The sequence below is a fragment of the Microtus ochrogaster genome, linkage group LG2, assembly GCF_000317375.1.
Source record: "Microtus ochrogaster isolate Prairie Vole_2 linkage group LG2, MicOch1.0, whole genome shotgun sequence".
Taxonomy (NCBI): Eukaryota; Metazoa; Chordata; class Mammalia; order Rodentia; family Cricetidae; genus Microtus; species Microtus ochrogaster.
The window spans coordinates 49,103,271-49,127,414 of record NC_022028.1 but is presented as its reverse complement, the minus strand read 5'-3'; the positions used below and the strand labels follow the sequence as shown (position 1 = coordinate 49,127,414).

At 50.1% G+C, this 24,144-nt stretch overlaps 2 protein-coding genes across 3 annotated transcripts in view; one reads left to right on the top strand and one right to left on the bottom strand.

Annotated features, from left to right (window-relative positions):
- Positions 1-1,392: 1,392 nt before the first annotated feature.
- On the bottom strand, positions 1,393-18,838 carry LOC101986196 (radial spoke head 1 homolog). Its single transcript, XM_005360304.3, has 9 exons — positions 18,684-18,838; positions 15,242-15,355; positions 15,034-15,139; positions 10,675-10,765; positions 10,078-10,213; positions 6,466-6,537; positions 3,628-3,787; positions 2,741-2,875; positions 1,393-1,675 (listed from the first exon to the last, which is right to left on the bottom strand). The coding sequence occupies exons 1-9, from the start codon at positions 18,735-18,737 to the stop codon at positions 1,632-1,634; spliced, it is 912 nt and encodes a 303-aa protein (XP_005360361.1). The 5' UTR covers positions 18,738-18,838; the 3' UTR covers positions 1,393-1,631.
- Slc37a1 (solute carrier family 37 member 1) overlaps positions 18,711-24,144 on the top strand; it is a 62,657-nt gene continuing 57,223 nt past the window's right edge. Inside the window, exon 1 of one of the 2 annotated variants that reach the window (XM_026785732.1) lies at positions 18,711-18,784. The gene's annotated coding sequence lies outside the window, so the exon portion shown is untranslated. The remainder of the gene's footprint in view (positions 18,785-24,144) is intronic. The other variant, XM_026785733.1, reaches the window with a different exon arrangement.

Below are 24,144 nucleotides of genomic sequence, written 5' to 3'. Positions count from 1 at the left end.
CCCTCGTGGGGAAAAAAATATTTCATCTTGCATTTTTCATAAGGCTCACAGAGTCCAGCAATTTGTGTAATCTGTTTTTATATACTCTTAAAAGCCCGAATTGTAGGAAATTCCTCTCTGATAAATCTTTTACTCGAGATGCCCTGTGGATCACTGTGAGGAGTTTGACGGAGTCACACGGTATCAGTAAATCTCCACATCTGTGTACATACAGTGTTGTGAGCACCACATCTGCATTGCCTCATCCAGCTTCTGAGTGTCACAAGGAAAAAAATTACACAACACAGACACACACACACACACACACAGCTGGCTTCCCACACAGTGGGGACCTGAATCTGCGCTCTGAACTGTCTCAGTCTTTGGATTAGACCACAGCATCCTATGGAAAGTGACCTCCCACCCAGTGTGGCCTATGACCCAGAAACCTCTGCACCCCTGAGAACCTGAACAAATGCACACGCGGGTTTCCCCAGACTTGCTGAATCACAGACTCGGAGGTTTCCAGCCATCTGTGTTTCCTCTCAAGGTGAGTTTCCCACATGGAGAGGGAGCCTGCACAAGAGCTTCACATCAGCATGCCACAGTGTCACCATCACTCCATCCCTCGATCCCTCGATCCCTCCGCTGTTCCTGGTGGCTGCCCATCGGGCAGGTCAAAGCACTGGCTGTCACGGCTGCAGCATGCCGGTTAGACATTGTGCAGAGTACGGAAGATGGGTGGGGTGACTTTAGGGGCTGAGAACCTGAAGATCTAGGGGTACACTACTCTGACATGGCGTCCTCTCCTGGGATTTAAGGCTTACTGTGTGACGCAAATATTGAGAGAAACACACAATCATCGTCCATTTTGCTAACGGAGGCCTGAGCAGTTAGCAGTAAGGATGAGTCAGCCCTATGGAAACCAAAATGCTTCCAAGGTCTGCTGCAGTGTCTCCAGGGAATGAGAGACGGGACAATGGACACTGCCACTCCCTAGCACCCTGTCCCCCAGAGTCGAGGGGACAAGGACAAGAAATGCACTGGGCAGTACTGGGGAGCTCTGGAGGAACTGACCGCCCCTGCCTCAAGAGGAGGTGAAACTGTGTGGGACAGGGCTTCGGGGCTTCTGCTTTAGCCCCCAGGAACAATGCTGGGGAAAGGGAGCAGCTCAAGGGAGCGAAGGGAGACACCAACTGTGAGTCCCTAAGTCACTTGGCCATGAACAAGACGGGAAACTGCAGTTGCCAAAGAACCTGAAGGGGGCGCTCACTACCAACGCCTGTGCTCAGCCTGAGGCAGGGACCCTGCTGGGAGATGAAAGCCCAAGAAGAGGGCGGAGAAAGAGCGCAGACAGCCTTCTTACAGGGCCTGGGGCACACTCCAGAAGCCGTGTTTTATGTGTGGTGCACACCAGAAGTCCACAATCCTTCACCCTCTCCACGAAATGATGCCCACAAGCAGCTGGAAACCAATCCACAAAAGCTGTGGCGGAGGCTCCTTCACAAACACTGAACACTGAGAGATTTATTTCCAACTGCAAAACAACTTAACTGGGAGAGAAAGATTGATGGCTGGTTGGCGCCAGCCCCAGCTGCCCGGAGTTAACTGAGGCCGGACTGGTGTGCCCCTGTTCCTCCACCTCCTACGTCTTACTCCTGGAGGTCTGACTGCTCTTCGTCAAAGTTTGCATTTCCTGGGAAAGAAAGAAAACGCAAGAGAAACATAAAAGTTAATGATAAAGATGATTACAGGTATTTAAGCATTTACCCCTGTTTTCTGCAAGCATTCAAGTCCCTGGGCTAAGGGAGGCTGCCTCTTAGGTGTGTTATTACAATGTTCACATTAGTTATTGCTGAAAAAAATCTAAGTCCGTGTGTGTATTCCCACCAGATATGTAGAAAACCAGTTTTGCCTGATTTTGTTGTTTCCGATTTTTTTTTTTTAAAGAATGGGAAATACATTCATTCTTAATTTACAGCCAAAATCAAATCAAAAGGAGTGCTGTATTGGTTTCAATGAAAATATCCCCCATAGGCTCATAGGGAGTGACACTTTTGGAGGTATAGCATTGTTGGAGGAAAGTGTGTCACTGGGGGTGGGTTTTGAGGCTTCAGAAGCTCAAGCCTGGTCCAGTGGCTCACTCCTCCTGCTGCCTGGCCATTTGGATGTAGAACTCAGCACCATGTCTGCCTGTTCACCACCATGCTTCCCACTGTGATGACCACAGACTAAACCTCCGAACTGTAAACAACCCCTAACTAGATGCTGAGGTCATGGCATCTCTAACTAAGACAGGTTCTTATCCCATGCTGCTACCTTTAGCCAGGGGAGCAGGCAACCTCGGGTGCACAGGCTGTCCCTAAGAACAAGATCAGATTTACCCTAGGAGGCAAGAACCCCACCTGATTAAATCAAAGGGGTCCTAGTGGGGAAAGATTTTTCCAAGACTCTAGGAACCTTCTCTGTGAACTGCAGAGGTGTAAGTTTTCAGATTCTCTCTAAACCACTGTGACAGAACTGCTCCCGACACGTTTAGTTCTGAGGGGGAGCGTTAAGAACCAGTCCCACCAGGCCAGCTCCTGCCCTGGTCAGGCTCAACTGGCAGACAAACTGGACTTGAGCTGAACTTAGGCTGGTCTCTCCAGGCTCATTCAGGTCCCTCAGCACAGTGGAGGAAGGAGAAGCCTGCCCCTCCCGCGGTGTGTGGCTAGCCTCGGGTACACAGGCTCTGTCCACTCCACAGGGCATGTGTTCTTACCCTGGTCCATGTCATAACCGTTCTCTTGACTCTCCTGCCGGAACGTGTCCATGTCTTCCTCGCCGGTCCTCATATCCATCTCGCCCTCAAAGCCTTCTGGCAGACCCTGGGTTTCATCTGAGGCGTCACCCATACCTGGGATGAAGACAGGATGGAGGATGGATGACAGGATGGGGTCACCAGGGAACAGGAGTGCAGGCATGTGTGTCAAGTGGGTCCCCTGGTCTGCTCAGCAAGGTCTCCTGGTCCTGACCACAGGGCCTCCTTTCCTAGCCCAACGCTCCAGCCCAGGCCTGGCCATCAGATCACCCTGCCCCATCTCCCAACTTTCTCCACGAGACCACTGTACAATGGGCACAGAAATGCTGCCTTGTCCTTCTTCCCACAGGGACATGTGACCCCATTTGCTATCGGCAGTCATGCCCACAGAGGCTCTGCCAAGGAAACTCTGGTTACTGGGGAATCGCCCAAGGTTGCTGAGGCCTTACGTCATAGCTGGACATTCCTTCCAACCAGCTGGTCTGCACGTTTCCCCTCTGTTCCCTGGGAGACTCCCATCCCAAACACTTGCCCTTATAGTATCCTGCACCCAAACTGACCCAGAGGCAATTTTCCAGAGACACCAGCTGCACCAGGTCTGAGGACAGGTGTGTATGTCCCTAACAACCTCAGGGAACTTGCTCTGCAACCCTAGCCCTGACAAGCCCAGGGCTCTTGCCCTGACAACCCAGAGATGCTTTTCCTGACAACCCCAGGGCACCTTCCCTGACAATCCCCCTGGGGTGCTTGCCCTGACAACCGCAGGGTGTTTGCCCTGACAATCCCCCGGGGCGCTTGCCCTGACAAACTCAGGGTGACTGCCCTGACAACCCTGGGATGTTCTGTACCAGCAGCTCCCGGTGCTTCTTCCTGGCCTGGTCCCTCAGCAGGAGGCTGTTCCTCAGAGAGGGTTGGAGTCCAGAGGGCCAATTCTGTGATTTTGAGAGCTTTCCATTTTGGAACGATACTCACTAATGTCTCCTCTTCCTCCTCCTCTTCTCCTCTTTCCTATTTTAAGTACAAAAGTATGAAGTCATCAACATTGTTATCATTATTTGGTCTGGAATATTAAATGACCCCAGGGAAAAGGTGGGCTCTGAACTGGGACTTGAAGCTTTCGGGCAACACCATGTCTGACCAGAGCAATTGTGACTGCTGGTGGCATCATCTAAGGACTGAAGACAGATCTTGTATGAGCCAGACAAGACAGGAAGCCGCGGAGCATAACCAGGACACTGTGAGGGGCTCTCGGGCTCGGCATGTACCTCAATGGCTGAGGATAACCGAGGAGACAAAGTTTCTCAAACCTTGCTTCACTCCAGTCCCGGGCTCTCCATGTAAGCCCTAAAGCAACACCTACTTAAGAAAGCCCTAAGAAGCCCAAGATGTCCGCATGGTGGCAGGGAAATGCACACACACAGGGCACACACACACACACAGGGGCACACACACAGGGCTCTCCTGGCATGGGCACAGAGACCAAAGTCAACAAAAGTGGACTGGGAGGTCAACATTCATAAACGGGTAATTCCTCCAGGGATTGGAGTTAACATGTCATTTTTTTTTTCAAACATATCTGTCAACTCCTCATTTCTGTAGTTTTCTTAAAAGTTCCAGAGATCGGAACAGCGACCTAATGAGTCTACAAAACCTCATGGCCACAGGTGGGGACAGCTGTAGCTGTAGGCGGAACCCCAAACATCTGCTCGCTCACCCGGAAATAGCTTTCCATTCAGCAGGACGACACAAGCACTCAAGGACCATGGTGCCCAAGCCCGCCCTGTCCCGGAGTCCCCCTAAAGGCTCTGAAACACACATGCTGGCCCCACCACACTGCTTCTAACTCAACCGGTCAGGCTTGGTGCCTAATAATTTGCATAGGTTCCCAAGCGACCCTGAGGTTGCTAAGCCGAGGACCAAACTCTGAGAACGTGGTCACAGAACACCTGTGCTCTGGCAATAGCTGAACCTTCCCCAAGTGGCAGATGTCTCTGCAGTTGCCAGCGTAACTGATGGCTCATAACCTGAGTCCCTCCCAAGGGACTGACCTCCTCCCGTCGGGAAAGCCACAGAGCCGTAGAGGGCACAGCACACCCTTCCCCCAAACAGCCCACACCTGCTGCCTGGTTCTGGTTCAGGCCGGTCCCAGCTTCAGGGCTGTCCCAGCACGGTCACCTTCTGTTTCCCTCCAATCCTGCTTCCTTCACAGCTGCTCCTAAGGCACCCTCAATAAACCATGGCTGCGTGCCTCAGAGTGTTGAGGTTGACTTTCTCTGTATTGTGAAATGAACTGTGTGCGACCCTCTGACAGTGTGATATTGTCCTAGCCCCAGGACCTAAGAACATGACCTATTTGAAGATTAGGTAATTCCAGTAAAAACGAGGTCATTAATACAGGCAGGATTTTCGTTCCTTTTGCGTAATTGTGTCAAAATACCTGAGAGAAAAACTTCAAAGAGGGAAGGAGTATTTGGGCTCCAGGGTTCAGAGGGTTCAGACTGTCACAGTGGGACAGTTTACAGCATGATCCACAGGAAACGGGGACGGGAACAAACAGGAAGGGACCAAGGGGAGACCTAGCACCCTGAGATTCATTTTCTACCCCCAGGGATGCATTTCCTCCAACTGTGTCCCACCTCCTAACATGTCCAGAATTTCCCCCAACAGCCCCACCGTCTGGGATCAGCATGCATTCATGGGGGCAGGGAGCATTTCTCATTTAAACCAGAGCAGTTGATAACGTGGGTATACCAGGGAGAGGCCCTAAAGTGCTTCTGTTAAGTGAAAAGCAAAATGCTGAGTCAAGAAAGGAGAGACCTTACACTGAGTGTGCTCTTCCTCTAAAGCCCCACTCCTTGCTGCGGTGGACCCCTATGCCAGCCCAGCTCAGACAACACCCTCCCCCCGACCTTCCCTCCATTCTGCTCTTCCAGACCACTGCTGAGGCTTACAGTTTGATGTCCCTTGAGGCAGTTTTCTTTTAAACTCTATAATTAAGTTGTCCTTAATCAGAAAAAAAAAATTTCCAAACTTCTTACAGCAGGAATAAATAAGTCCAAGACCCAAACTAGTACTAAGACCAGGAAATTTTACTAACCCTCCAGCTATCTCCAGGTATAGTCAGACATTAATACACACACAGACATACACACGTACATACACACACACAGAGACACACACCTGTGCCTGAGTGTCCACATCAGGAGCTCACACAGACACCCTCATACACACACACACATACACCTGTGCCTGAGTGTCCACCTCAGGAGCTCGCACACACACACACACACACACACACACATACACACACACACCTGTGCCAAGTGCCTAAGCACAATGACACTGATGCCAGTCAAAGAATGCCAATCTGGTGTTAACATCTGTGTCAAACGCAGCAGAGGAATGTATTGCTAACTAGGCTTTAGGAGCGGTCGCCCACAGAATGTGAAGAGCCACCTGACATGGGTGCTGACGGTTCCAGCATTCAGACGCCATTCTGGGACTGACACCTGCCGGAACTCAAGGTTAGCCAGTTCCTAGCCACAAAATCTAGCTCTGACCCCACAGGCATTGTGAAATGACACCGATCACTTCAGCAGTAGAGCTCCTAGGAGCATGCTCAGAGCCAATCCCCTTTTACCTAGTGGGGTCAAGGTGACCGGGCAGATGCGAATTCTTCAACTTACCACATCTGTTAGGCGATATTCGCCATGCTGCTCACATCCGATGTCAAACACGTACTTTCCAGGACCAACAGGCTACGGGGAGAAAGGATCTCAATGCACTTTATGGTCGACTTCATGGTCGACGTCAAACAGAAAGTACCAAACACTTCCTATGCCAGGCCCAGAGAGCCATCCCGAATGATCACACCGTGCCAAGTCTGAGAGGGGTTACAGATGCTGTGTCAACTGACGGCTAATGGAGCTGTTGGAGGGTTTGTTTCTGAAGGTCTCAGCCATGTTTTACTGCATTTAAAAAGAGTAAGAAATATCTCCACTGTAGAACCTACATAAAATTGGTGCCTAGGGGGCAGATTAGCTTGAGAGAGGCTGGCTTCCAATGCTTTGATCTGTTTGTTGTAACACTGGATTTAGTGCAAAGCATTTGTAAATTATTTATTTACTCGGTGATGGGGGTGGGGTGCACGTGTTTCAGCAAAGTGTGTGGCAGTCAGGGGACAGACGACCTGCGGGAGTCGGTTCTTTCCTGCCACCGAGTGGGACCTGGGTATCAAATTCAAGTTGTCAGATTTGACGGGGGGTCCCTTTACCCACTGATCCATCTCACCTCACCAGCTGCCCCCCATGAGATTTTTAAAACAAAAACCTGGTCACAATGACACACACTGTCATCACTTTGACTTAGAAACATAGTGTGAGCCACTCCCCAGATTTACAAGTGTTTCCCACGCCACCTGCTGTCAACCTAAGGTTTGGCTTCACCTTGAACCATGAATTATGATGTGCCTTCCTTGTTTACCCACATTTGCCGTTGCTATGCCGACACTGTTGTTTGCACAGGCCGTGGTGTGAACGTGATGTTTTGCTGTGTTTTGACACTACGTCTCATTCCGTAGCTCGGGCTGGCTCAAAGTCTCATCACTGGGAGCCATACACCACCATGCTGGGCTGTCAGTTTCCTAGTCATTACACTCCTTCTTATGAAACTAAATCCATGTTTCCTTGGTGAGTCAATTTAGGGGCTCTTTTCTCATTTCTGCATTCGTAGATAGTCACCTGTTTCGATTAGTTTTGTTCACGGTGACATTTAAATATTCCTTCCGGAAAATACCTTTCTCTATTTGCTGAAGGACAAACTAATTTTACTGTTCCCTATCCCTTTTATAAAGTGGTAAAGCAACTGAGACTTTTAAAAATACAACCGTGAGCGGTTCCCTTAGCCATCAGTTGACAGCAGCGTCTGTCACCTTCCCAGACTTTGCCGGGTGATGTGATTCAGAGGGGCATATCCAGTTATCTATTCCCCGGCCTTCCACTGCCCTCATTTCTTCACTCACTGCCAGCAGGGTCCTGACTAAGCAGTCAGGGACTTGTTCTCCCGCTACTCCGCCTCCCGTCCCCATCCCTCCTTGTCAGCAAGGACAGGGACGGGAGAATTTCAGAAACACAAACAAGTGCTTGGAGAATGAACAATGTCTGACCTGGCTCGTAACCAGGGAAACACACAATTTAGAAAGAAAAAAAAAAAAAGGCTTGCACATCAGATTTGGGGGAGGGAACAAAAGCAAAGGATGTAGCGGATAAATCCGATGTCATGAGGACCCGTGATGGGGACTCGGGTTCTGTTGGCGAGGGAGTAAATTGGTGCAGTTTTTCAAGACCACGCACGATGTTCGCGGTGTTTCAGGACATCAGCCCTTTACATTCAGCAATCCCAGGATCTAGCTGTGAGGGCGCATCCTGATTGTCCACTTAACAACGCCTGTGAAGGAGGAGCCTCCAGCACAGAAGTGCCTCCATCAGACTGGCCTGTAGGGCACTTTCTGAACTGTTAACTGATGTAAGAGGGCCCAGTCCACAGTGGACAGCACCATGCCCAGGCAGGTGAGCCAGAGCTGACTAAGAAAGGTGGCAAACATGGCCCGTGAGCAAGGCAGTAAGCAGTGTTCCAGGTCTCTGTTTCGAGCTCCGGCCCTGCTGGATTCCCACCCTCGTCTAGTTCCTGCCCTGGCTTCCCTCAGTGATGGACTATGACCTGTGAGATGAAACAGACCCTCTCCTTCCTAAGCTGCCTTCGGTCATGGTGTTTATCACAACAGAAAGGTGACTAGGACGCTAATCTATTTATCAGAATGACAACCAAGTCTACTGGCTTTCATTCCAGGGTCAGGCACCACCTCTGCCTAGAAAATGGAGCATGCTTTCAGATGAGCAGGGGTTTCTAACAGGAGAGCTAACAAAAGCAGACACACGGAACTGAATGTAGATTAGGATGGTTCAAAGTCCCTTTCCCTTTAAGGGTCAGAGCAGAGGGGATGCCCTCGCCCCACACCTGGAAAACCTGCTAGGGCTTTGGTGTCTCATGTTAGATGGCTTGCTTGTGTTACGGAACAGAATGGCAGCAGGGAGGGCATTCGTGGCGTGGCCTGCTGAGCCAAGACAGGAGCTCTGTCTGTACCACGGGACCTCTGGTGAGTTTTATCTCACATGCCCAGATGTGCAAGATGATAGCAGGAGCACCCTTGTGTCCTGGTGCCTCATGAACGCTCAGAACTGATTCTGCATAAGCTGATGTGTGTGTGTGCGTGTGTGTGTGTGCGTGCGTGTGTGTGTGTGTATGTGTGTGTGTGTGTGTGCGTGCATAGTATACAGAGGCCCTAAGGGAGGAGCAGGGGAAGGGACAGTGGGGACAGGAATGCTAACATAAGGCACTTTATGATTTTTGTTGTTGTTGTTGTTGTTTCTTTCCCTTATTGGTTTTTCAACACAGGGTTTCTCTGTAGCTTTAGGGCCTGTCCTGGAACTCATGCTGTAGGCTAGACTGGCCTTGAACTCACTGAGATCCACCTGTCTCTAAGTGCCACTGCCCAGCCAATTTGGGTATTCCTGAGTAGTTTGTGTAACGGTAAGCTTTTTACTAACAGACAGAGCAAAGCCTCCAGGTCTGCTCTCCCTTTTCAGGCTGGCTAGTCTAGCCTATTGATTTCCCCAACAGTTGAGGTTCAAGTTACATGTAAACGAAACAGGACACTCGGAGAGTCTGAAGAGGAGTGATGAAGGAAGCTGACCATACCCCATGTCAACTTTCGTATCAGTGTGCTCAGAAAACTCTCTTTGGGGAGTCTCCCTCCAGCCCTGAGCAATGCTCTCACGAATGCCTGGGTAGAAGGCTTGCAATTACCGAGTCTTCCTCACTTTGCACAAGACAGTCACCAAAGCTAGAGCCCTCCCAACAGCAGCTGGTGAGCATGAGACCCAGGGCAAGCTCTCTGGGTCCTTAAAACCCTCCCAACCAAGAGTGGCAGGCTGGACTCTGGCAGGAGGGGAGCTCTGGGATCCGCCTCCCATTAGACATGGTTTGCCGGAGGGCAAGAGGCCATACAGCCAGCAGAAGATACCCTGGTACCAAGGGCACTGGCCTTAGTAAAGATACAAAGCACTCCAGGGGCCCAGGGAAGCAAGGCCCAGGGAAGCGGGGCCAGCTTTCTGCCTCCACCCCAGTTAACTCCGTGCTCTGTGGACATTAGAAGAGCTTGGAGTGGTACCGCTGTCCTCATCTGGTGGACTGGAAGGGACCCTGAAAGTTTAGTGTTAACACACAGCATGCTCACTTACATTTTTGTTCAGGAACTTGCCCTGGTACCTGTGGTTCAGGTGGATGAGCTCGGCAGCGCCCTCCTGCTGCCCGTTCACCCAGCTACCGACGTACTTACTGCCAGTTTCTGCATAGAAGTAGGTGCCTTGCCCATGCCTGGTGAGGACAAGACAAGGGCACTTGGTCACTGTCCGATACAGGGCACTGACCCTAAGACTGAGGGGGACCTAAGTCAGCTCACAGGCAGCTTGTCTCCAATGTCTGTGTCCACTTGAAGGCTTGGCCTGCCACCCACACATGCGACATTAACACAAGCTTGGGGCTAGCGACTCCTAGTGCATAGGGTTTAGCTGCCTGCACATGAACCCATTTCTCCGGGAGGAGGCAGGGTTGTTTGACCTCTCTCCACTAGACTGGCCCTCTGTGTCTTCACTTCCTGGGGCTGTGGATGGGGACCCATGTGCCCTGACCCACTCTGAGGAGATGGGAGTCCCTCCTCTGCTCCTCTCAGCAGCACCTCCCCTACACACCTGACCTGCAGCATGACTGCCGTAAGTGGGCGTCATCCTATTCTTCCACCACGAGTGGACCCCCGAGACTATACACAGAAGCCAAACCTTTGATGATTGAACCAATCCCCCGTGTAGGTGTCATTATTGATGTAGTAGTATACGCCATGGCCGTGCCTCTGGTCATCTGCCCACTCCCCTGCAGAGGACAATACACAGACACAAAGCCAGATGAGAAGAACAGACTGATGCCGTGGCCCCCACTAGCCCAGCGGGATTCAAGCAATGTGCTCTGCAGAAGAGAGAACTTTGTAACCTTTGTATCCTCAGAGCTAAACCTGCTGCCTCTCTCCTGATGTCCCTCCACCCACCCCCACCCCCTTCCTCTTGTGCCAGCTTCAGGGAGCGCTAGCTAAGGAGGGCTGAGTTAGGGGTCCGAGACACAGATCTGGAGGGTGTACGTATGTGCTGTGAGCCCCAGCCGCTTTCACCCTTTCTCAAGTGGGTGGGCAAACAGTCAGGATTCAAACCAGCTTGTCTGAACCACTGCCAGTGATCTCTGCCACACTCCATCAGCCTTGCAGGTGATTGGCCACTCAGCCTCATTCTGTGCCCCACCCAAACACGTGGTCCCAAGGCTGTCCTCCTACCAACTGCTTCACTTTCTCTCACACATTCCCTTTCCTGGCCTCCGTGGCCTGCCTACTCCCCTCCGTGTGGGTGGGTCCTGCTAATTTCTCCTGCACTTGACAGAAGACCCTAACACTGGAAAAAGAGCGGGAAGTTTGGAACGCTTGGATTGACAGCAAGGTCAGCAACAAGCTGTGTTGTCCCCAAAGGGGATTTGAAGTCAGTCTCTCAAAAACTCCTCAACTCTTACAGCTCACACAGGAAAGAAACCAACCGTGGAATTCTCACTGTGGACATTACCTAAAACCTCACATATGACCAACACCCAGATAGAGCTTTCTAGAACGCTACTTACTAGCATACTACCCGGACGGAACTTAGAATAGAACTACAAAGAATGTAAAACTAAGGTCAGTTTGTTTAAAGAGAAAAGGATGATCCCATCCTCTATTCTCACTACTGAAAACAAGGCAAACTGCTTTATTCTGGAGACGATGTTGGCTGGTGGGAGCAGAGGATGCCCGCTTTGGGGTGGGGGGTGGGGGAGCTGGATTCAAGCCCAGGGCTAAAGAAAAGCCAAGACAGCGGTGGGAGAAAGCTACTCAAGGACGCGATGAGGGTGTGTGCCGTTAATTAAAACACGCCCCGGGTTGCCTGCTTAAATTCTGGGCTGTTTATGATAGTTAATTTCTTTAATTTAAAAATGTTTAATTTATTTCCATTTCCCACCACAAATGAAGATTCATTTTTATAGCAACTTTATATCCTTTTCCTTAAAGAGGACCCTAGGATGTGTGTGGACTTCTGGCTTACACAAACGCTAGACATTTCCACGTAACACTGTAAGAAGATTGCACATGATGCTAACAAAATGTTAGTTATCCAAACTGTCTGTTCCCGTGAACAAACCCCAAAGTTTATCCAAAACTGGGAATCCTATAGGATTATCCACACTTCTCCAACGTTTACTTAACAAAACATTCCGGCCGCCTTGTGAGCTAGGAGAACAGTTGCACAAATGGGCAGCACACGGCCCTCACGAGCTTACACCTGGTGAAGACAGAAGCCAGTGACATGTGATAAGCAGCCTGGGGCAGAGGCAAGAGCAGGACCTCAAAGACAACGATGGCCCAGCACAGAGCAGCCTGGCCAGGCATACAGAGATGGGGGTGGCGACTGCCACAGGCTCAAGACGGGGACGAGGTACCACAATCAGATGTGAGACAGGGGCAGGAGCAAGAGAGATGGGGAATCCAAAGATTGAGGTAATTGATCGTGGGATGGTGCACAGCGTGGCCGAAGATCTGGGGTTGTCCTGGATCTTCAGTGGCAGTGCTACTGTATCTGCGTCTGCAGCGTCCCCAGTTTCTACATGGAATATTCCCACTGAGGCCAATTTGGAGCTGTTTATGGAGCTGCAAAGAAGAGCAAAATTGGCTTCCGCAGCTACTCAGAGCTGCTCTAGCACACCCTGGGGCAAAGTGGCCACAGCTGGAGCGGTTGCTTCAGGCAGTTTCCCTCCCCCAAAAAGACCATAACAAAAGGAATCCATCTCTCTTCTGCCCTTGGGAGCTGGGCTCCAGACTGGCGTGAGGAGAAAAGCGTGTGTTTTGCAAAAACATTTCAAAAGTGAAAGAGGACACTTAAACTGCAAACATGCTAGATTTCACGTGGGTGAGGCCCCAGGAGCCCGTGCAACACCGCCCAGGAAACCCTGTGCCAGGTGAGTGGGACTTCTGGGAGGAAGGAGGCCTGCACCTGCTGTAGGGATCGATGGCCGGGAGTCAGGGTTCCTGAGTGGCTTTTAGAAACCTATTTATTATTCCCTGCTTTAAATTTACATTTAACTTTTTCTGAATTTTTAAAAACCATTCCTTCCTACTCTCTCTCATCATTCTTGGACTTCTCACCAGACCTGGGATATGTGGGTGGGGGTGGCTTCCAATGAAGCCCTTAAGACCGTGTGAACAGTGAGATTTGATGAGACTTGGGGTTGCGGAAGGCATGTGTATGCCAGCATGGCCGTGCACACCAACTTCACAGGAACAGAGGCTTACACTGGATCCTTCTAGAACTCACACTGCATACCCGTTCATCTGACTAGTCATCAGTATTATTTGTGGTTTCCTTTCTAATAAACAATTTTTAACAGTGCTTCTGTGAGTTCCACACGCCCTAAGGGAAGACCACCAGACAGGAGACAGGGTTAGGGGAGCACCTAGTTAGCAATGAGCTGGGCAGAAGTGTGACCAGCCAGGGAACTTCTAGCTTGACTTAGCCTAGGGAGGATAAGCCGACCCTGAGGCTGTGGTAGCTGAAGCCACAACGGAACTGACTCATTGGAGAGGCGTTGTCCACAGACAATAGAGGGCTGCTTGGTGTGAACACCCAGGCTTGAGCTCATGAGTCTGGTGTGCAGATTTTTCTCTTCAGCTGGTTCATGTCCATGTTAAGAATTCCTGATGCCTCTCCCTTCGGTGGGGAGGTGCTGTACCCACCCTTGGGTAGGATCACCATGCCTAAGTCTGTATTAAAAGATCTTTAATAAAATCCCCAGCTCTGCCTCAAAGAAAGACTTCCCTAGCCCCTCCCTCCCCTTTTAATGTACTTTATATGTAACCCAAATTGTATTAACATCTACACTAAGATCAAAAGTGACAACAAGATTAGGCTCCCAGAGATCTGGGAAGAATTAAATTAAGCCCTGAATCAAATTGTTCAAAGCTCATTAAAAAGCAGATGGTGCTTCTGGTTAACCAAACCTGCTAAAGTTTAGGAACAAAACAATTTAAGTCCCATGTCTAATGCAGAGGCACAAATGCCTCTGCCCCATCTCAGAGTTTAGAATAACCCCCTTCCTTTGCTATCCGTTAGTTTTAGTTTTGTCTGGAAGCAGGGTGGGTAACTGTTGTGGTTTGGAAAGGTGTCCCCAAAAGCCTTAGTCCCCAACTATAGTACTGTTGGGAGGTGTGGAACCTCGGAGAAACAGCACCTAGTGAAAGAAGCCAGGTCATGGTCATGGGGGACATGCTCATGCCCCCTCCCTCTGTTTCCTGGCCACCATAGGGTGAGTAGCCAGAGCTACAGAAGACTTCCAGCATGATGCTCTGCCTTGCCACAGGCTCACATCAGGGGCTGGAGAGATGGTTCAGTGGTTAAGAGCATTTGCTGCTCTTGCAGAGGACTCTGGGATTAGACTTGTGCTTACCAGGGGGCACTAGTACATAGGGACCGGAGGTTCTCAAAAATAAGCTAAGAGTCTTCCTGAGGCATGGCCTTAGCATGTAAACAATTGGAGACTGGGAAAGACACCATACTAAGGCAAAATGCCTGGATAAAGGACTCCAAGGTCTAAAAAGAAACATGACCTTCAGAAGATGAACTGAGCAAAAATAGAAAACAACAAAGACAGCTTCAAAGGGAATATGCCATAGGCTATCATGGGTCTAGGCCACACCCAGAGCTTCAGAGGGAATATGCCATAGGCTGTCATGGGTCTAGGCCGCACCCAGAGCTTCAGAAGGAAGATGCCATAGGCTATCATGGGTCTAGGCCACACCCAGAGTCTGTGCTCACCCAGGAATCTCCTTTCATTTACTCTAAGTCTCTGGCTTCCAGGAGGGCATGTGCTGCCATGGGACCAGCCAAACTGTTAGATGTTAGTTACTTAAAAGACTTCTAGCCTCTATGACAACAGAGGAAGGAGCACATTTTGTTGTTGTTGCGTGGTAGATCTAGTGAACTCCCTTATATACTTTTGTATCTACAGACAATCTCGATGGCAAAAGCAGCCTGCACAGCAGGAACAAGAATCGTCTTCATGGTGATGTATGTTACCTTCGTATCTGGATCCATCTGGATAGATAAAGGTGCCTTGACCGTGCTTTTTATTTTTAACATATTCTCCAATGTACCGGGCACCGTTCTTAAATTTGTAGACCCCCTGAAACACACCGATGATACAGTTCCTATCAGTCCTGAGTCCCACAGGCACCAAGACAATATTTAACAGAGAAAACCAGTTTCCTAAGTCACCAGTTCTGACCTGGCCATTTCTTTTTCCAAACTCATAGTGTCCTTCATATGTGTCTCCATTGGGCAATCTCGCTTTCCCGTTCCCGTGCCGTTCTCCCAGTTCGTTTCGCTCCCCCTCATATTCCTGGGCAAAAGAAATCAAGGTAATTGTGGCTGCTGTTCAGTAGCGCCAAGCACAAGCCAAGCGTTTTAGAGCTATGGCATCACTGAAGCCTCCCGACCACATTGCCCTGGGGAGGCAGGTAGCCAAGCCTGGTGGGCAGAGCCCTGGTCCAAGGTCTCACAGTCAGTGCAAGTGTCCATGGTGGGAGCCTCACTCCCACCTCCAGCAGCTAAGCCCGTGATTAACTATGCCAATCCTGACACTGTAAACATGAACCCATGCGTGGAGAATGGTAGGTGCAGTATGTCATCACAGTAAAACACTTAAAAGAACACATGCAGGTGGGACAGGTCCCCAGCCTTCAAAAACACCTCCCTCTTTACTTTCTCCAGTCATTCAGTACTTAAAGAAATGCCCTGCTGGGCGGTGGTGGCACACGCCTTTAATCCCAGCACTCAGGAGGCAGAGGCAGACGGATCTCTGGGAGTTCGAGGCCAGCCTGGTCTACAAGAGCTAGTTCCGGGACAGGCACCAAAGCTACAGAGAAACCCTGTCTCAAAAAACCAAAAAAGAAAAAGAAAAGAAAAGAAAAAAAGAAATGCCCTAAGAGAATGGCTCTTCCTTGATGGGGCTTCCTGGAGAGCCTGTGGTCTGCAGAGGTCTGTGTCCTGCTGTGAAGTGACGCTGTGAGGGAGAGGGGAAGGAGTGGCGGAGATTCCAGTAATCTTATTTTCAAACTCCCTGTCAAAGGACTTACAGTTCAAACACTTTTGACCCTGGAACTGGAGAGAGATGGGTCAGCAGTTAAGAGCGCTAGCTGCTTCAGCAGAAGACCTGGGTTCAGTTCCCAGAACCCACATGGTGGCTCCCAATCATATGTAATTACAGTTCCAGAGGATCCGATGCCCTCTCCTGGCCTCCTCAGATACTGCATGCATGTGATACACAGATATGCAGAAAAAAAACACCCATACACAAAAAATAAAATAATCTTTTTTAAAAAGGAAAAAAGAAACAACTTCTAATCCAATCTGAAATAGCTACTTGTCAGTAGATCAGATTGGGGTGGAGCTCAGTGGTAGAGGGACTGCCTAGCATGTACAAGACCCTGAGTTTCACCCCTTACACACACACACACACAAACACACACACACGAGAGAGAGAGAGAGAGAGAGAGAGAGAGAGAGAGAGAGAGAGAGAGAAACATATACACAGAGACACACATTCACAGACACACAGAGAGAGAAATACACAAACACACAAGAGAGAGAAACACACATACACACAGACACAGAAGCACACACATTCACAGACACACACATAGAGAGACAGACACACAAACACACAAGAGAAAGAGAAACACACATATACACACAGACACAGAGAGAAACACACACAGACACAAACAAACATACACAAAGATGTGTACAAGCTGTACCACTTGTAAGGGCTGAGGCAGGAGGATCACAGGATCGCTTGAGCCATCTAGTTAGAGGCCAAACCTGAGTCACACAGCAGACCTCTGCCCCAACTCCAAAAACAAGTAAATAAAAAAGTAGTACAAGCTTGTAATTCTCCTGCTTCTCCTTACTTTGTAAAATAAATGTTCTCTGGTTCATAAACAAGGATGTGTTGCGCATATATTATGTAATGAAATGGCCATAATGGTGCAACATGGCCAGCTTAGAACATCAAGCTACATACTTTAAACACACACAATTACACTCATTTAAACATTTTAGAACATAATATATGGCCTTGGGTCTGTGTCTGTTACAGGCACAGCACATCAAGTGGAAGACTTTAGAAGCGAACAGGTAGGCATTTCTTGCCTTCTTCTAGCCCCTTTTAAAGCCCAGAAATTCCTGCCTGGAATATAAGCGTGTGACATTACAGACTACTTTCAGGGCTGCTCCAAGCCACAGTGTGGTGGTTTGAATGAGAACGTCCCCATCAGCTCAGCTCTCTGAACACTGATTCCCCTCTTGGTGGCACTGTTTGGGGAGGCGGTGGAACCTTCGGGAGATGGAGCCTTGCTGGAGGAAGTAAGTCACTAGGGACGGACTTTTGAGTGTTGATAGTCTCCCCTGACTTTTGCAGTCTGCTTTGTGCTAACGTTTGAAGAGGGGCCTTCTCAGCTTCCTGATCCTGCCAGCGTGTCTTCCCCTACGCCTGTGGTTTATTTCTAAGACTTCCCCACCATGATGTACTCTTATCCCTCTGGAATTGTAAGTCCAAATAAACTCTTTCTTCCATATGTCACCGTGTTTTATCACAGCAACAGAAACGAACTAACACACACACTGTGCAGAGTCCCTGCTCCCATCCTAGAGGCCTCCCAGGATGGCCAACCCTGAGTCAAAGGGGTGGATCCCTGCTCCCATCCCAGGGACCTCCCAGTCTGCCCACCCCTGACTGAGAAATCAAGCTGATCCACAGGTGGCCTGTCAACATGCCTGCATACTTAAACATGGTACAGATCAGTAGGACCAGGTAGGGGACAAATGAGAGATTTTGATAGCCAGGGCTGGAAACTGGATGTGAGCAGAAGCAGACCATAAATTAGTGACCTCTGTGCATATGTGTGTGGTATGTGCGATAAGGTGGATATGTACATGTCCCAGCAGTTACTTGTTCGTGTGCACGTTCATACCCATCTGTAGGGGCCAGAAATTGACAGGCACTGTCTTCCGCAATCCTCTCCACTTTAAATTTTATGACAGGTTCCCCCACACACCGCTGCTGAAGCTGGAGCTCACCCACGTAGCTAGGCTAACCAGTGAGCTCCAGGGATCTTCCTGTGCCCAGCTTTTTACATGGTAGCCGGATCTAAACTCAGGTCCTCATGCTTCACGTAGTAAGCACTTTACGGACTGAGCCATCGCCCTGGGGACTGGTCACCCTCTGATTTAAGGAGGAACAGCGGGGCCGCAAGGCTCTCAGGAAAGGGCACATCGCGGGCTTGCGAGTCTCTCGCTCCCCTCTAAGGTGATTCCAGTGGCTTGCGACAGTTCAGAGAAACTGATTCAGACCTACGTGGTGAAATCTTCAAAGTCCTGGACACCCCAGCACCATGCAGGAGTTGCCAGGAAGCAGCCTTCTCCATCCCTTTTCTCATGCCCTCTGCCTAGAAATCTTCGCCTTTAATGGGAGGCGGGATGGGAGCGGGGAGGGGGGTGGAAACAAGACGTCACGGCGTTTCACCTTTCACAGCGACTTCCTGGACGCACCGCCGCTCGTGTGGCCGGCGTGGTCCTGTCCCCGGCCTCTCGGTCCTCTGGTCCCCACTCCTCCCGCTCCAGAGCTGCGGCGCACCCCCAGAAGTCCCTCCCTGGCCAGGAGCTCTCACCCCAAGATCGTTCTCTCCTTCCTCCTCTAACTCCTCGGAGCCCAGGTCCGACATGATCTGGTCTCAGCCAGGATCTGTGGAGTAGCGTCTGTCTCAAGCAGGTACCAGCCACCCCACCCGCGTCTCGCGTCGCCATGGAGACGCTGCCCGGCCCGCTTGGCTCTCAGCCTAAAAGGGTGGCGGGAAAGGGCGGGACGAGAGGCGTGGGAGGAGCTAAGGGCTGGGATAGTGTCCTAGCAACAGGAAGGGCATCTCTGCCAATCGCCGCCGGGAAATGGAAGGGGGGGGGGACACGACTTGGTACTCACGCAGATCTTGCCCTCTAACCTAGACACTGTCACTGGCCTCTATCTGGTTTATAGACGCCACAAGGAGCCACCTAAAATGCGGACTCCCAGAAGGATGAGAAGCGCGGTTCAACTCTGAGCCCCGCCTCTCGGTCCCTTGGGTCCTCCGGGGATCTGCAGAACCTTTCTAGGTTTTACGGTTGAGATGTTTGTGGTCTCCAGAGGCGTGTACACTAGAGTCTTTTCTGTTTTCCGTCAACACGTCCACACAGGAGCGATGAGCTCTGTCCTCTTAAGCGGATACTCACTGCCTAGGGCCAGGGTTTCAGTATCTCAGCCAACCTCTGCTCAGGTGACTCCTGGTCTGTGCCCTGTACTCGGGTGCCTCCTCTAGTGCCTCTGGCTTCCTCTCAAACGCCCAACCTGCCATGCCGCTCACACAGGCCCACTCATTCACATGGACTCTCCTTGGCTTCTCCTCCTGGGAGGGGGTGTCCCCCCAGTGCCGTAGTCCTCCCTGCAAGACCCCACTGGATCCCCTTCCCACTTCCATGCTCAGGCTCAGACCTTCCTACTCCTCCACTAAGCCAGACTTTCTGCAATAGTGTCTGGCCTCCTAACATCCCACAGCTTCCTCTGTTCAGAAACCCAAATGCACACAGGCTCCCTTGTATGTCCCCAAGCTCCCCTCTCTGCACTAATGACACCGCAAACAAATCAAACTACCCAATCCTGGTTCCCTACTTCTGGCAGCCTAACTGACTCCCTGGGATACTTAGGGATACTTGGGATACACTGGGAAGCATACCAGCACACCTTTCTTCAAAGATTGGCTAAGGGGCTATCGCTTCAATCAACTTCAGAATAAAGATATTCTGGAGGAAGGAAAGGGGACTGGAGCCTGGGGATAGGACCCCAACACTGTCTCCCATCCATTGCAATGGTGAGCGTGTGATAAAATGTGAACCTTAACTTGAAGGCAGTATGCAGCGTGCTGATTGGCACACATACACACTGGATGCCAGTCTCTACAGACCCAGCCTACACACCCCCACTGTAACCGCCCTGTGTGTGTGACACTTAGAATCTGCTCTGAGCGCCTCGCATGAACTGTCCTTGCCGTTGGGATGGCTAGTTCCGGCGGTCAAGCTGATACACTCAGGAAGAAGGACTCTCAGTGGTGGAATTGCCGGGTATTTTCTCACTTGCTAATTGGCCGAGCAGGTCCAGCCTGCTGTGGGTGGTGCCATCTCTAGGCAGGTGGGCGTGGCCTGTGTAGGAAGGTAACTGAACAGGCAGGAGGGAGGGGCCGAGTAAGTGGTGTTCCTCCTGGCTCTCTGCTTTCTTTCCTGCTCAGACTTTCCATAATCGATATCAATTATGGTCTGTAACCTCTAAGCCAAATAAGTCACCACTGCTCCTGAGTCGCTCTGAGCCATGCTGTTTGACCCCAGCAAATACAACAGTCACCATGCTGTGTGGGGTTTTATACCCGAGCCTCTGTACCCTTTGACTGGCATCCTTGTGAGTTTGACCCGTTACATCCCACAGTGCTGGGGTTTAAATAGCTCCTGCAGAATGCAGGTGTTGTTGATGTATGCTGGTGACTTTTCCATCCCTGTGACAAAATATCGAAGCTTAGCCCATGGTGATAGTGGTTTTAGTCCATGGGTAATTGGCTCTGTCACTTTAAGGTCTCCGTCAGCATTCTCTGTCGGTGGAGTTTTTCTGTCCCGCCAGCCAGTTCCCAAATAACTGCACAGATACTTAATATTAATTATAAGTGCTGGGTCGATAGTTGAGGCTTGTTTTTAGCTAGCTCTTAGAACTTATCAACCCATTTCTAGTAATCTATGTGATGCCAAAGGCTTGTTCACCTCATGTACGTACTTCCCATCCTGTTCACCCAGTGTCTCATGGCATCGCCGACTCCACCCTTCTTCTCCCCAGCATTCTCTCTGTCTTGAAAATCCTGCCTAGCCATCCTCCAACCAACGTTTTACTAACAATGAGAGCAGCCCATCTTCACAGTGTGCAGAAGGATTTTCCCACAGCAATTACCACAACCCTGGTCATAAGGTCTGCCTCTGGGTGGGAACATTTGTTTGGATTAAGAGCAAAAACGTGGAGTATCTACAGAGGAATAGGGAAATGAATTAATTCACGTTTTTATCCTGAACCATGGAGAGAGAAATGCTCACTTTCTCTGCAGCTGTCCGGTGATCGTGTTACCATGTACAGAAACGATAAGGGAAGCTGAGCATGTAGATCAGCCCTGGGTCCATGTTACTAGAACTGAAAGGTGAGGCTTTATCAGGAGAGAGTCCCAGCTCTGACACCAGGACTCCGGAGCACGGCCTGTCCTCACCCAGCATAGAATATGCTGAAGAAATTCGAACCCTCACAGCTCTCTCCCTTACATCTGCATGTCATGTCACCGTGGGAAACAGTCATGACACAGGAGCCCCCTGTTAGGGCACGCCCCCGTGATCTGACGGCCTCCAGCGAGGCCCATCATTTTAAAGGTTCTACCACCCCATATCAACAGCCACAGGCTGGAGACCAAAGCTTCAGCAAATGAGCCCTATCAACAGCATCCAGGCTGTTACACAGGAAGTTCCTGAAGCACAGGACATATCATTTATCCCTTGCCCTTGCATCTTTCTGTAAACACATAGCAAGGAGACCATCCTGGGAAGGCCTCTGCATCCCTGATGAGATAGAAACAGGGTAGGAGTTGAGTCTGAGTTTCACTTCAGAATATATACTTTTATGAGAAACTTAAACCACAACTAGGGCAAGAAAAAGCTATTTATTTCGAGTCTGGAGAGGCAAGGGAGCCAGTGGCCATCGCCTGCATGTCAGGGAGAACAAGGGCAGACAGAGTAGGATGGCCAGAGAAGAAATGGCTTGACCTTGAGCTCCTGGAGCATGTGGTTAGAACTGGCCACGGTGCGTATTTGACTTTCTCGGTTGGTCCTGGTTTAAAATGGGGATAAACATTAGGGGAGTTGCCTGCTATTAATCAAGTCTTGACCATTTTGGTTGTTACACCTGTTATTGTTTGACTTCCTGGGTTTTTGGAGAGAGAGCAGGTGATGTCTTCCAAGCCTGGCTTAGAGACAGCAGTTGATTCTTCAATGGCGGACGTTGTTGGTTTTGTTTGTGTTTGAGACAGGAGGACCCAGCTGACCCAAAGCTTGCTCTGTAGTTATCCTCGAACTCCCCACCTTTCTGCTTCCATCCTCCAAGCTCTGATTGCTGTCTTGTACCAAGCTCTGATTGCTTATACCACCATGCCTGGCTCTGTGTTCTGTTTGGATACACGGTCTGGCCATTGCCCATTTCTGTATCCAGCCTCTTGCGTGGTTTTGCAAATTAGAATTTGTATTAATTCAAAATATTTTACAGTGCTCTTTGTTGCTTTGGGGATGTAGTACTTTAAACAATGACAACACAATCATCTTATCCTATTAATCTAAGTTCACCTAGAAGTTTGGTCTAAATGGGGAGAAAGAAGATTGTGAAGTAAGCCTCATTTGATGGAAACATTAATTCCTGAAGCTACCTTAGACTCTGGGCTCCCATTGCTGGTTTTACTTTGAAGCACCCTTAGGAACCCCCTCCCACCCTCCAGCCTCAGTTTCCCACTCTGTAAACCAGAGCTAATAAGCTTTTGGGGGTGAGAGATGATGCCTGACTAGTGTGTTATTGTTATAACAGCCAGGTGATGTAAGCAAGAAGGACATACAAGAATTCTCACAGCGCCACTGCCCCTCTCGCTCTGTGCCTCCGGGCTGCATGACCACCCGTGTGGACAATCACGCATAGCCTTCTGGAGCACACACTGCAGACCCTTCCATCGACCAGGGTCTCCTCCAGAAGGCTGAACTCAGTCGAACCCACAGGCGCAAGCACTGGATGAATAGACAAGCCACGAGCAATTAACATACAAGGCCCTAAAATTACAGTTTCTTAGTTCCAAAGATGAGAAGATTATCAACACATGTTAGCAGCCCCTCCAGGGAGGAAAGAGCTGGGCGTGGAGACACTGGGTGAGCACCACTGCATCTGTATTTGTTGGCAATTTCCACATATGTTTCAACTGAGTATGTCTTATTTCGGTAGTGAAAAGCGTTTTAAATGTCAGAAACCTGGAATGGCAACATAATCATAATGTGAAAACAAACGCTAGCTTTTGGGACCAGACAAGTGTCAGAAACTCAGGTTTCCTGTCGGCGCTAACGAGGACAGGAGCAAACACGTGCTAAGTTCTGAGGCTCGGCTGGCTCCGTGTAAGCGTCCCGCATTGTCTTAGAAGCCCTGGCTGCCTCATCATTGTACAGATAAATACGAAGTCAACGAGAGCCGGGATCATTGTCGAAGACCGAGCAGCCGCTGGGTTCAGACTGAGCTATCTGCTTCAAGAGGGGCTTCCGCTAAACCCCTGATCTCTGACTAAAGGCGGCTAGGATTCGTTTCGACCGACCTTCATCTGTCTCCCAAGCAGGCACCCACTGGCTCCGAGAGTCTCCCACTGAAGCTCTTGAGAGTGACTTAGGCAAACCACGGGTCTTAAGCCGTGGCTGCTTTGTCAAGTCCTGCGCAGCAGGTACCAGCAGTGTGGCAGGGCCCTAAAGCGTGCTGTTTTATTTTACCCGTAGAAATAAGTCGTCTTCTCAAGGTTTTCAGGCAGCTTACAGAAATTTTACCCAACTGCATGGATAGCAATTATCCACATAATTGATAGAAATGATAGGGATAAAGTCACCCTGCCCCCCTGGAAATCTGAGACTCTTGATCCTCAGGCCCCTGGAGAAAATTTCCAACATGCACCAGCAGGGGGCGCCCGTTGTGCCCTGTGAAAGGCTTCCCATCAAGTTCCATGGGCCCTTGCTGTGTCATTATCCCCAGCCAGAAATACTGCAAGTGCAGTCCCCCCAGGGATATGCCCAGATGGCCAGTCATGTGATGAGAAAGGAGGGGCTCCCACTGCTCCACTTCCCCAATTGAAATCTCTTGACTCTTTTCCTGCCTCCCTTTTCACTGGAAAAGAAAAGAAAAAAAGGAAAGGAAAGAGAAACATCCCTACTGACCAAGCTCGTGTGTGTGTGTGTGTGTGTGTGTGTGTGTGTGTGTGTGTGTGTGTGTGTGTGTGTGTGTGTGTGTGTGTG

Excerpts from the sequence above, each read along its gene's own strand:
- LOC101986196 (XM_005360304.3), bottom strand. The coding sequence starts at position 18,737 with ATGTCGGACCTGGGCTCCGAGGAGTTAGAGGAGGAAGGAGAGAACGAT. Across the intron at positions 10,766-15,033 it reads AGATGGATCCAGATACGAAG|GGGAGTGGGCAGATGACCAG; the intron begins GTAACATACATC and ends TGTCCTCTGCAG. Across the intron at positions 1,676-2,740 it reads CGGTTATGACATGGACCAGG|GAAATGCAAACTTTGACGAA; the intron begins GTAAGAACACAT and ends TTTCTTTCCCAG.